The sequence below is a fragment of the Phycomyces blakesleeanus genome, assembly GCF_001638985.1.
Source record: "Phycomyces blakesleeanus NRRL 1555(-) unplaced genomic scaffold PHYBLscaffold_2, whole genome shotgun sequence".
NCBI lineage: Eukaryota > Fungi > Mucoromycota > Mucoromycetes > Mucorales > Phycomycetaceae > Phycomyces > Phycomyces blakesleeanus.
Window position 1 is genome coordinate 2,058,940 of NW_017265135.1, and position 13,762 is coordinate 2,072,701.

General features: G+C 36.2%; 3 protein-coding genes across 3 annotated transcripts; 1 reads left to right on the forward strand and 2 right to left on the reverse strand.

The window, feature by feature from the left end:
* Positions 1 to 6,721: 6,721 nt before the first annotated feature.
* Positions 6,722 to 7,306, forward strand: PHYBLDRAFT_92893 (hypothetical protein; the record flags this gene model as incomplete). Its single annotated transcript, XM_018443808.1, has 1 exon — positions 6,722 to 7,306. A coding segment is annotated over one exon (585 nt), but the record flags the coding sequence as incomplete, so codon positions are not given.
* Positions 7,307 to 9,851: 2,545 nt separating this feature from the next.
* NDUFA4 (NADH dehydrogenase 1 alpha subcomplex subunit 4 NDUFA4) lies at positions 9,852 to 10,302 on the reverse strand (the record flags this gene model as incomplete). Its single annotated transcript, XM_018430281.1, has 3 exons — positions 9,852 to 9,873; positions 9,959 to 10,066; positions 10,175 to 10,302. The coding sequence occupies 3 exons, from the start codon at positions 10,300 to 10,302 to the stop codon at positions 9,852 to 9,854; spliced, it is 258 nt and encodes an 85-aa protein (XP_018297769.1).
* Positions 10,303 to 10,557: 255 nt separating this feature from the next.
* Positions 10,558 to 13,582, reverse strand: PHYBLDRAFT_75635 (hypothetical protein; the record flags this gene model as incomplete). The annotated part of the gene is made up of 4 exons (XM_018443083.1): positions 10,558 to 10,658; positions 10,854 to 10,898; positions 11,145 to 11,232; positions 11,801 to 13,582. 4 exons carry the CDS (start codon positions 13,580 to 13,582, stop codon positions 10,558 to 10,560), a joined length of 2,016 nt encoding a protein of 671 aa, XP_018297770.1.
* Positions 13,583 to 13,762: the final 180 nt, after the last annotated feature.

Here is a 13,762-nt window from a genome sequence, read left to right on the forward strand (position 1 = left end):
AATTTTCAAAGGAAACCAAAGCCCGAACCTGTCTCACCACAATCAACCAACCGTGCTTCACAGGATTCTCGAAAAGGAAACCAGCGGAATCTTACACCCATCTTGCGCCGAAGACCAACAGAGGAATCTGTTTCCCAACCTACACCAACAACTATCACGGGAGATGGCGAGCTCAGGAGACACTCGATGGTTGATCCAGCCCCTTCTGGCTCAGAACCATCTAGTCCCATGATACTCACCCAACCCCAGATGATGCAAAGACCTGGCTATATTGCAATTGACAATGGTGTGAATATGAACATGTCTGCTCCAAACTCTCCCTGGATTCAACCACATTTTAGTATACCACAGCAGGCCTTATTCAGTCCCTCGTTACAGCACATGTCGCACAACCAGTTCATAATGCCGCACTTTCAACAGCACCCGCCCCCTCCGCCCCCTCCACCGCCTCCACCTCCACCGCCGCCGCCGACCATAATGCCCATGACTATGCCCATGCCCATGCCGATGACAATGTCCATGCCTTGGAATGACTTTTCGGGCCCAATGACATCATATCCAATGCCATTTATGCCCTACACACAACACCACATGGGGGCAACATCACAGAATCCACCAATTCCAGTCACCAGTGCGCCGTCAGATCTGGTCGTAAGTGATGCCAAGGACAAGCCTGACAAAGCAGACAAAGCAGACAAAGCAGACAAAAAGGATACTGAGAAGGCCAAGGACAAAAAGGGAGAGCCAGGCCCAGAAGAAAAGAAGGATGGTTCAACCGGGCCTCCTAAGCCAATCCTCTCCCGCTCGGTCTCTCTCTCGGGAGTGCCTATCCAACGCCAACGCTCATTCTTTGGGGGTCTATTCGGATCTTCAGGCTCAAGTTCGGGAAAGCTTAATGACTACGGAAAGGGCCAGTCATTGTGGGATCCTGTGTCAGCCTATGTTCCGATTCAGGATGTGTTGCGGCAAGACAAGAGTGCAGCCGCGGCTAATTCGATCCAGTCGGCCATAACTTCGAACCAACTGTCCCGAAAGGCATCTCGCGTCTTGTCCCAAAAGGCAAAAGAGCTCGAGAAAAGAGAGACGATTTGGTGCTATCGACCAAGAGAAACCAAGTTACAGGAGATGCAGAAAGTGTGGGTGCCCTTTGATCTTCGAAACCAAGTCAAGCTGGATAAGTATATGCAACATGTCGCCCCCCCTACCATTCAACCGAACCAAATGTCCATCAAGACCGTGACAGCACCCCTCGAGATCAAGGATTCAAAGTTACCAGGAACTCTGTTGGTCTTGCCGCATCAAGGAGTAGCCTACCATTACAAGAGCATGATGTCCACAAAGTATCTGGTTCTTGAGATCGTTAGTATTCCATCAAACGGAGAAGGAAATCAACTTGTTGTTCGTCAGTCTGATATTCCAACAATACCTATTACTGCCACTTCTACCATAAATACGGCTACTTCTACCACTGATAATAATATACCGGCCGAGACATCACCACCTGGCTCAAAATCAACCGGAAAGTCTTGGACATCTGTATTCCGATAATTCCTTTTTCTTCTTCCTCTTCTTCTTCTTCTTTATATATATATATTCTATTATATTATTTTGGGACCAATACCATACTAAGATTATCTACACTGTTAAATATGATATTTAGGAAACAGATTCATAGAAATTTAGGCCATATTTTCTCTTAACAATCAAACACACATACTACACAGATCGCAAGTTTAAACCTAAAGAACTTTAGAAACCGACATGGTCAAAGCGTATTTTGTCTCACTCTGATCTGTCTTTCAAATACCGGATAAAAATTAATAAGATGATATACAAGATAAACATCTATATTTTGTGTTTATTATTATTGTAAAGTCTATAGTATTTGAAGATTATTATTATCTGACATAATATTTCGTAAATAAATCTGCAAGTTGCGATAAAAAAAAAACAGGCATTGAATTTCTACAGAATTTTTTTTTAGATAATTGGTTATAAATATTCATAAATACATACATACATATGCATGTGTATGTGTATGTGTATGCTTACTCTGACATGTTTACTTCTTGTGGTAATGTCCCTTTGATTATCTTGAAGTTTAATGTATGTATCCAATAGTAGTTGAATTCTATATTAAATTGTTATTTCTACTAAAAGAGTATATCTTAATTAGAGCAGAAAAGATATCTATTAATTAATAATATACATATATAAAAGACAGTCAATTATATCCAAAATGGTATTTAATGCACCAGAACTCTACACCAAATATCTTTTTGATTATTACTTAATTATTTTTTATTTTATTTTTTGCCTTTCTTTATAGGTTTATATACAGTAATAAGAATAGGTGTATTGTAGACTATTTTATGCTTATTTGGTACCAAAATGGACTGTATATATATGGTGGTAAATGCTACACAGATTTGTTGCTGGGATAAATTTGGTATATTTCTGGTAAATTGCTGGGGAAACGGAATGAGGATTCTAATCCAATAATATATGCAACTAGCTATATAAAGAAAATTGAAGAGAATGGATTTTCGTACTTGAGAGAAGCTATCGTTGGTAAGTTTAGCCAAACTATACAGCTTTTTTCCTATTATACCCTATCTACTGTAGATCAATACATAGAAGGAGAGGAAAGAGAGATAAAGAAGAAGGGATGGGTGGGGGAGAGTGGTTGGGGTCATTATCATCATCATCATCATCAGCACAACCACCACCACCACCGTCAGCAAATACTTGTAACACAAAGCCAAGTATAACCCATGATTACAAAGCCTATCACCTTTCTTTCTTTTTCTTTTCAAGAAGGAAATGATGATTTTCCTTATTGTTACTATCATTATTATTACTTTGTATTCTATACATCTTGGCTCATTACTAATATCCGCTAGAAGGAGAGAAAAGCAGCCAAAATTTCTGTTTTTTTTTTCAGTCTTGTTTAAATGAATAGAAAAATCAACTGTTAGAATAAACTCAAGGTTACATGTATAATTTTTCTTTCTTAACAAAAATAAAAGGCACATCCCTTTACATATATGTATTTTCCAAGTTTTGTGCTTTGAAGCACAGACTATAATGCCTTGTACGAGTTTAATAAATTTAAGAATTATATACAATATACAGATATCTACCTAATAAGCATATATACTAAAGACTTCTTCTTCCTCTTTAATTCAACTAATAAAACCTATATTATTATCTTTATATACAAAATATTCAAAATAGGCTTTTTTTTTTTAATCATAGACATATTATTTTGAAACATATGTAAGATATTTATTGTTTTAAAACCAAGTCGTTATCTCTTTTCTTTGTTATTGTTGTTTTACTAGTTTACGTGCATTTATATATGCATATGTATATATATATGTATTTGTATGTATGTATGTTTGTATGTATAGATAGAGAGAGTATGTGTGTAAAGGTGGAAAAGAGAAAAAGGTTAGCGATCTAAAAATGCTCCTGGTTTGCTCATTTATTCAATGCGAGTCACGCAAATCACAGCATGTGATCGACGGTTGGGTTGTGCCTGTTGTGTTTTCAAAACTTGTATTGATTCCTCTCTCTCTCTCTCTTATATATATATATATATATTCTTTATTTTTATAAGGAATATAATAGTTATAATTATAATTCGCCATTTCTGCGCGTTCTTACCTTACGTCTTTACTCCTTCGTTTACACTGTAGATAATCTTCTTTCATTTTTATCTCTTTATACTATACACACACACACACATATATATATATATATATATATACTTCTTTCTTTCTCTCTCTCTCTCTTTATTGTGAATGTTGAGCTCATCATACTTGTCTCTGAAAATTCACACTCATTATCAATCTGTTACTCATCTCACCACACACGCCTAGAAAGAATTTTTTTTTTTAAAAAAGAAAAGCTACTTTCTCTTTTCCTTTTCATTTTAAAAGAATAATAATTAAATTACATACAATGGCTGGTAAATTCATCTTTGAGAAAATAACAATGTCTAAACTTAATGCCAGTCATCTCAATGTATTCTACATCCACTTTTATTGTTAAAGATCTCGGATTCGATTTTTCTGACGACCTAGACGAGCATGAAACCGCATACACATCCTTGACACCGCTTCCCTTGGGAGAACACCGACCTTTCGACCCCGTCGAGTCTGCACCAAGCTCAGTTTCCACTAACAAAGCTCCGTCAAATGATACCCCACCTGTTCAGGATTTAGAAAACAGCGACAAACGAGAATCAAAAGCAAAAACAGAAGTATCAGAAGCAACTGAAGCCGAAGGAACTGAAGCAGAAGCAACAGAGGTCGAAAAAGAAAAGGAAAAGGAAAAGGAAAAAAAAGAGGAACCAAAGCAAGAACAGGAACCAGAACAAGAACCAGAACAAGAACCAGAACCAGAACCAGAACCAAAGCAAGAACAAAAGCAAATGCAGGAACAGGAACAGGAACGAGAACGAGAACGAGACGAAGAAGTACAAGGACAAGGACAAGGACAAGGACAAGAAGCTGTTGTAGTAGAAGTAGTAGATCAGTCAGGTACAGACGATCAGGTGGACTTATCCTACACAGACGATCCAGAAATTTACCAAAGTCTTGAAGAGTTTCCTGAAATTACAGACAATTCCGAACAACAAATTGGCCAGCAAACAATGAGAGAAGGTAAATGATCGTCTTATTCATATATTCTCTCTTTTCTCTCTCTTTGCTTTATTGGCTATCCTCATTTTTTTTTTGGTTCACAAAAAAAAATTAAAGACAATGCCAATCTAACTCTATTTATTTATATAAATATTTGTATACACGCACAAATTTTGATCACTAAAAAAAAACAATGAACAATGAACAATGAACAATGAACGATTTGTTTAGAAACCCAAGCGGACGATATTGAAGATGAATTTACTATGGATGACTCCCTTTCACCTCTCGAACGTATATACATGTTTAACAAGAGTGATGCAGTAATTCACAGGTAAGTAGAAATCTAGAAACTAATCTTAAGAATAATAATAATAATAAAGTTAATAACTGGCAATTTATTGGTATAAAGATTGCTGGCTGCCAAGGAGATATCAAACATAATTCATGAGATTGATGTAGCAGAGGCAGTGAATTATGTACTACCCATGGTGCTCAAAATAGGCATTGATCCCGATGACACAGTACGAGAGACATTTGCAAGTGAACTCGATAAGATCATCTTATATTATTACCAGGTAATATTATTATTTTTTCTTTTACTTAAAAATACAAGTATATACAACACTCGTAAAACCACAAATCATCACCTCATCCTTTTTCACTCTTTTTATTTTCATTTAATTTAATTTAATTTAATATAATTTAATTTAATATAATATAATATAATTTATTTGACTAATTTATAAATTTGCTTATTTATTTCAGCATGCTCCACCCTTAAGCACCAAACTCTCGCAAGAATCTCAAGTCTCAACCGACAGATTTTCACCTTCTGTCGAAGTCGCCAATCTACACCTCGAAGATCCTACCGAAACAAACCCTAGCACAGACAATTTAGCTCCAAATGAGCCCCAAGAGCATAATTACACACAATCATCAGAACCTGCCTTGGAAAAACAGCCCAATCCTGACAATGGCCTGCACATCCCTCCCCGCGTATTCTCTGCGATCCTGATCGAATTCTTACTCGACCAGAACTCAAGCCTGGCCACGCTTGGTCAGCAGTGTATTGTGTCAGTCGCATCGGAGTTGGCTGCAGTAACTGGCCCAGAAGAGGAAATTTACAGAGGATTGTTAGAGACCGAGATTTTCGAAGGTGTAGTGATGGGTCTGATGCCTGTAGTCGAGGGAAAGTCTCGTCAGGCAGACGACGATGAAAGATCTAGACAGAATCCAGGCTCGAATGATGAAGAAGTCTATATTCGCCGCCGATCATCTGCATCTGGATTCGAGAGCTCAAATTACCCACACACAGCTTCAGCGGAAGATGTCGACCAAGGCGAAATCAACTTGGCGAAGATGATGTGTCTTTCTGTAAGTCTAGAACACATTATATATATATATATATATACTTATTTAATTTATGAACTTTTTTTTTGGTCTTATTAATATTCATATGTATATCCATATTTTAGCTTATCTCTGCTCTTGCAAACGTATTGGGACCTGAGCATTGTAAAGAGCGATGTCTGCCAATTGTGGAGCGATTGGCTAATGATCAGATGTTTTATGTTCGGAAAGAGGCTGCTGCTGCCATCGGTAGTCTCGCTACTGTAGTCGACTCTCAGGTCGCAATGGATAAATTGGTAAGCATTTTTTTTATTTTATTTTATTTCTTTGCACAGATCAAAATAAGCAACAATCCAATTAACCTAATTAACGATTTATTTATTATTATTTTTGATTTCTTCATTGTTGTTATTGTTACAATTACAATTACAATCGCCACCATCGTTCTTTTATATATGTATACAAACATTAAGCTACCATTATATCTTAATTTTTCACGAGATACTATTTGGCACGTCCGACGTTCTTGTGTATTAGCACTCCCGCTTTTATGTGCCGTACTTCCTGAAGATGAACGGACAAAGGTGGCTGTAGAGGGTGTAGAGGCCTTTAGGAACGACGTGTCTCGCAACGTACGGAATACATTGGCAGAAATTATTGGTGAGTTGATTGCCAAGTTCTTACCAGACGACTGGGAATCCACCGGAAGACCCGGCAACGTACCTGGACCACTGCTCGAATTCTTTTTGTCTCTTGGCGTAAATGCCAACTCAAGTCAGATGTTTAAACTCGAGACAGACAGAGCAATCATTTGCGCCTACAATTTCCCGGCCGTACTCTTGACTGCTGGTGCGGACTACTGGGACTCGCACCTGAAGGACACCTATCTAAATCTATCAAAGGATTACCAAATCAAAGTACGCCGCACCTTTGCCTATTCGCTGCATGAAATATCCCGTATAATCGGACCAGAACGAACCGAACGTGATTTAGTACAGATCTTTGCCTTGTATTTAATGGATCTTGACGATGTAAAGCAGGGTATACTGGAACACCTTGCAGAGTTTTTGAGCACGCTGGCCGTAAGCTCACGTAATGAGTACATACCTATCCTAGCAGAGGTCTGGGATGGTGTGATGACAAACTGGAGACTGCGAGACATATTAGCAGCCCAATTGCGAGACATTGCCATGTTGTTCGATGCTGCGCGTGTAGTTGAGCATGTTTTACCTCTCGCAATACGTGCTTGCCATGATGAATTTGCTGCTGTTCGTGAAACTGGTGTAGAGGCAGTAAGTCACATTTTTTTTCTAGCAAAAAAAAAAGAAAAGAACCTTTTCCCCACACATATACAAACAATTTTTTTTATTGTACTAACAAAAAAATGATCTATTTTTTTGTGAAAAAAAAGTTTCCTGTCATTCTTGACATTGTAAAACGAGCAGTGGATGAGGATGGCGAATCATTATCACAGGATGAAGACGACGAAGAAGATATTATCGAAAGTAAACGTGGGTTTGCTATTGCTTTGTTGAGTCATGTAATGGAGAAGCTAGAGGAATTTGTGCGGTCAGACATGTACAGATCCCGACTTGTGTAAGTCAGTTTAAATGGTTGTGCAGAAATAAAGAGAGAAAAAAAGAAGCAGGCTGATTTTGATGTTGTTATTTTAGATTTGCTCAGATCTGCAGGGCTCTTCTTGAGGCAGGTATTTATGCAGGTGATTTTGCATCATTCTTCCTACCACGACTTGCCCCTCTTGCGGAAGATCCGGTGGCAAATGTACGCATTGCAGCATCACGTACCATTAGAGCCATCTACACAAATGGTGAGTAGTGCATACATATATTAATAATAATACTAAACCTTGCTTCTTCTTTTTTTTTGTTGAAAAATAAAATAAAATAAAATAAAATAGAACCTTATAGACAGGAGCTATATGACATTATCCTCTCCGAAATTCCCCCTGATGATGAAGGACAGCCTGGACGCCTGCTGGAACAGACATTATATATACTGTCAATGGATAAGGATTCCGACGTGCAGTCATTTGTCCTTGATCTTGTGGCTTCTCAGGTTGAGACTGAGGTTGAAGTAGAAGAAGACCGGTCTGCGGCGACCGAGCACGATGATGGAGCGCCCATGCAGGGAGTTGAAGACTTTCCTATGCCTGTAACCACCGAAATCTTTAAAGAGATATCCGTCTCAGCCTCTCCTCCAGTTCAAGAGGAAAAGGAAAGTGTAGCTATTCCGACTGTCCGCACAGAGGCTATGGCTATGGCTATGGCTATGGAGGAAGATACTAGGCCGGATACACATATGGACTACAGCGCGCACGAGGATGATGAGGGTAATTTTGAAAAACATGATGAAGATGGAGATGCAACAATGACCGAAGCAACTGAGCGATGTGAGCACAATGATGTAGTCCAAAAATCAACAACAATAGTTTCAGCAGCAGATAGCAAGTTTGGTTTTCCGTATCCCAATGACCCTGACAATTTTGAACCACTTACCCAAGTGCAACAACAGTCGTCTGTACCTCTGTCATCTAAAGAGACTCCCTAGAACAAGCCAAACGAGTATTTGATACTGTCAAATCGAAAAAAAAACTAAACAACATCATCAACAACAACAACAAAAGAAAACTAAAGGACTGGCTCTCTTTGCCTCTCTTTGCCTCTCTTTCTCGCTCTCTACTTCTCTCTCTCTCTTATTACTATTCTTATTCTTATTACTGTTATTACTATTACTACTATTACTACTATTACTACTATTACTACTATTACTACTATTACTACTATTACTATTACTACTATTATTATTGTTATTGGTTTTTTTGTGTTTTTATTCTACATTTTACTTTGGTCTACAGAGGAGAATTGAGCTTGATAACTTGCTTTCTTTCATTTTGTAGCTTGATATTATTACTATTACTATTACTAACTATTATTTTGCTTTTTCTTTGTTACTGTGTTTTTCACTATTAATTCACAATCTGTTAATATATTTTTCATACATTGGTAAATATATTTTTATAAACATTTTCCAATTAAATTCACAATATTGATTTTACTTATCCTACACATACAAACAAATATGTTAATGTAAGAAAATAACATTTAGACGGACTTTTGTAGTAAAAATTTAAATTATCTTAATAGAGAGAGAGAGATAGAGAGGTAGAGCCATATTTTTTTTTATATGATAATATTAATAAATGTATGTACATCAATTTTACTCATTTTTTCTCTTTCATACGAAAGGAATTCATTTGAGGAAGACGTAAAGAAGCTTTTATGTCAATGCCACATTTTTTAGACTTCAAAAGAGCCTCGGATAAATACTGGATATATGACAAAGATGGAGAACAGTGAAATCTAATATTTTCCTTCTCTTTTGAGATCGAAACCAATGACCAGAATCCCAATAGTCCAGAAATAAAAACCTTTCTAATAACATTCATATTCATATAAATATTTATTATCTAATGTCTGGAAATTAATTAAATTTATATAACAAACAAAACAACTAAAAAATAAAGATTGGGTCCGTACTCTAGACATTGTACCCATCCTCAAAAACATCGTGTCCTTGGAAACAGTATTACATTTATTTATTGAATAGAAAAAAGAGAAGAGATATAGAGATAATATAGGATCTCAATCGTATGTGTGTGTGTGTGTTTGTTTGCGGTTATTTATAATGGAGATAGTAAGCGGTTTAATGACAATGAAATTAAAATGGGAGAACAACCTCTGTTGTTGGAAAGTGAAAGATAGGAGAGGTTCATTTTTTTTGGTGTTGATGTATGTAATTAAAACAATCGAATACGTAAAAAGGATTCGTTTAAAGGCGATCGCGAGAGTATCTATTAAGTAGATATTATAGAGTGTGAGTAATCAATTACTTTGATCTTTCTTTTGTTCTTCTGATTGAATCAAATGTTTACTTACATCTTATCAAACTTTTGATTTACAGTCATGAGCTTGACTTGGGTATCCTGATCAATGTTCTGCCAAGGATAGGGGTTTTTCTTACGATTCCACACTACTTCAGGGCCACTTTTGAATTATTATTGTTTTATAAAAAAAAATAAGTATGAGTTAGAACTATCATGAACAATGATATATTTTTACATATCTATAGTCTATAAGTTTTTAAGGACTTACCGAGCCAAGCGAGTGAGGTACCAACCAGCCAAACCGCAGGCACCACCGACTGTGATATAGATTGGGATAATCTCGGGCTTGTACCAGATCTTCCAGAAAGAGCGCTTGGCAGTGTTGATTCCGGACATGACAGATTTATGAGAGATTATGAGGAAATAAAAATTCGAATCAACAAAGATGCTTCTTTTATACCTTTTGGAAAATACATCTGTAAATAATTTTTTTTAAAAGACCTGAAACATATACTACAATTGAATCCAAGGATAAACCAATCGGTTTAATCAAACGTTTCTTGGTGGGGAATATTAAACCCGTTCTGAGTTTGTTCTGTTTTATTCTGCCTTTTTTTTATAGCGTAACTTGTTGTCATGAAATGAAACAAATCAAAGGAACGTCAATGATTCGTTTCGACAGGCTGTTTTCCCAGAGAAACAAAAGTAACGGTAGGAGTAAGAAATATTAGATTTCAAATTCTTTTTAAAACCTTTGCAAAAAATAAAAAATAAAAACTGAAATTTGCAAGTCGGGGGGATTCAGATTCAGATTTAAATTTATATTGTGTTTCAGTATAGAGACTATAGTTTTATCTATGGAAAAGAACAAAAGAAGAGCTTGGACACCATAATTACTACTTACTATAGTCTATATTCTATTCGACCAATAATGTATTATTTTGTACTTTGGTTTATGAATGACTGAATTCGCTTGTAATCAAAATGAGCGACTTTTAAAATACCAATAAAAAGCAAATAAAATAAAATAAAATAGAAACAGGCCGAAAAGGTACTAAAACCTCAAATATTCTATACTACTGTGTATTACACTTTTAGCATAATACTAAGAAAAGAATGTCTTCAAAATATCTTGACCGAATTTCTTTTATCGTTATTAGGAGTGGCTACTTAATAGCAATAGTACATTCGAGTTCTTCTGTTCTCCCCCCTTTTTTTTTAACAGTAACCTTACTCACAGTTTAGACTATGTTCTATAATTTCCAATTTCATCTTACTAGACACTGATCTTTTGTCTTGATTCATAAAAAAAAGAGCTCCACACAGCTATAAAATCCCGAAGTAAGACATTATACATTGGTCGGACCAATTATAAAAGCATTAGAGTTACCTAAATAAAGAAAAAGGTCTGGCTCTTCTATAGACAAATGAAATTGATTAATCAAAATAAAATAAAAATTTACCCAGAATCTCACAAATCAGCATAATTGTTTTTTAGAGAAAAGGTTAGATGATTGGTGAAATTCTAAAAAATATTATTGACCTACAAAAAGCTACCGGTCTGTTGTCTTAAACCTTGCTATTTCCTACAGTACGACGAGGGAAAATAAACAAGCACTTGTAGAAAACGAATATATTGGTTTTTGATTATAATAACGTTTCAATTGTTTCAATTGTCTTGTTTATTTATTTGTCATTTGAAGTTTAACGTTTAGCACTTGGTATTTGGTTGTGGGTAAATGTTTGTGTATTATAAATTGTTGTACTTTTAAAATACTGTTTTATACAACTTATTCCATTTCGTTTCTTCTTTATCTATGTCATTATCCATTGCATATTTTCTTATAGACCCACAGTTAAATAAAACACTCTCTTTAAATGGCCGAGGGTTTACCAGAAATTTAAAAATCATTTGCGCACGATAAAAGAAACAACTCGATTTTCTGCGGCTGTTGGTGGGTTGAATATCTAGTAGCTTGGAGTACTCGTGTGAATACAATGGTTCCCTTCTTCTTGATAGTACTTCTTTTAACGCGTCTCTTTGTTTTATTGGAGTCCAATATATTTGAAGTTGAACCTTCTTTTCTTGATCTGATTTTTGATAACTGGCATCCGAGTGCTGCAGCCTTGTCATTAAGTTTGTTTGTCGAACAATAATTCGCGGTTTCATAGATGTCATTAGATTAACCGCACCTTCGTTAGAATACTCGCTGCCATGCTCTGTGCAGAACGAGACACAGTTGAGCAGTAGTAGCTGAAGGTGGGTGTGAGGCATATTTATAACAATGCCTCTTGTTGATTTAGTAAATGTTCCAAATACGTTCATATAGTTTAGGTGCATGTACTTTAGATGTCTACATCGGAACGAAATATAGTAAAATAAATTCGTGTTGGCTATTGTCCTGGAAACTTCTAGTAGGCACAGTCCATGAGGCGTTGTGTTTTCGGGCACGTCTGAGGATATAAAGACTCTTTTTCCGGAAAGCTTTAATTTTTTGAGACCCACACAATGATTCAGGAGAACATCGATATCAATCAGGGTATTTGATAGGCTTAAGTGTAGTTCAACAAGATCTGGACAGCTTCCAAGTTCTTTCATAATGGTGTTTATATCAGAAAAATTGGCATTCGTAGTGATCTCAATCTTCTGCAGGCTTTGTGAGAAAGCACCTACAAGATTACGGATATTGTCTGAAAGCAAATATAGTTCATTTTCTGTGTGATATGTAATACATTTGCTGTATTTGATATGACTGATTGGTGGCTTGTGGTAAGATATAAGCTTGTATAAATACTCGTAGGTTTCTTCATTACACCAAGTGTCTTTGATTACGAGTGTATTCATATACTTTAGTGGGTTTGGAATCTTCTTAATCTGGATATTGATGTAGTCTATAAAATCGTCTTGGGCAATTAGGCTTTTGCTGATATTCCAATGCAGAGACTTAATATTCGAGTATTTGCACATAGAGTAGTACAGCCACACAATATCCATGCTTTCCAAATCAAGTTTTGCGACCGTAAGACACTTTGCTGGAATAATGTGTGAAAAGATAATCATGTTGTTTGTGGTAATATCGGACACCCCTCCATTCAAAGACAGATATTTTAAGTGCGGTAGGTTTGAGTGTAGATCTTCGATATCATTTATTGTGTAAATCAATGATGATTCAGTGTAGTTCTTGACAAATTCTAGCCTCGTCAGACATGGTAGGTATGCTGTGGCCTTTATGAAACTCGGGATTCTTTCTACCGGGGAGTCAAAACCGTCAATGATGATTTCCAAACATGTTAATGATTTCCAGGAATACGACTCCGTGAACTTTTGAATATCTGGGGACCCCAATACCCTTAATGGAGCATAGAGTAAGTCAGTATTATGAAACATGCGTTGAATAACCATTATCTCTTCTATGCTTGGAAGTAGTCCTTTTGACATGTATATTTCTTTCACTCGACTGCCGTTCTCCGGGTAAATACAATTATGTGAGGCGGTGGAATAGCATATATCTATCAGCTTTCTCTCATTTTGAATATAGAGGGTATCCCACAATGACTCTTGGAACAGTGGTTTCCAAGCTTTGCATACGGCCGTGCATGATAATTTGTCTTCGAGTGATAGAAGACTCGCAATGCGGACAAGGACTTCGAATGGCAATTCAAATACTAACATCATGAGAAAAGGAATGACATTCTTTTATCACAACAGTTGAAACAAGCTACTATAAATACGCCTTTATTTTATTATTTATTTATTTATTTATTTATTTATATAAAAAAAGAGAGAAAAAAGAAAAAAGTATGTTTTCTCCAAGATAGGCAATATCACAATCTTAGATTGTAAGCTTTGTAAATA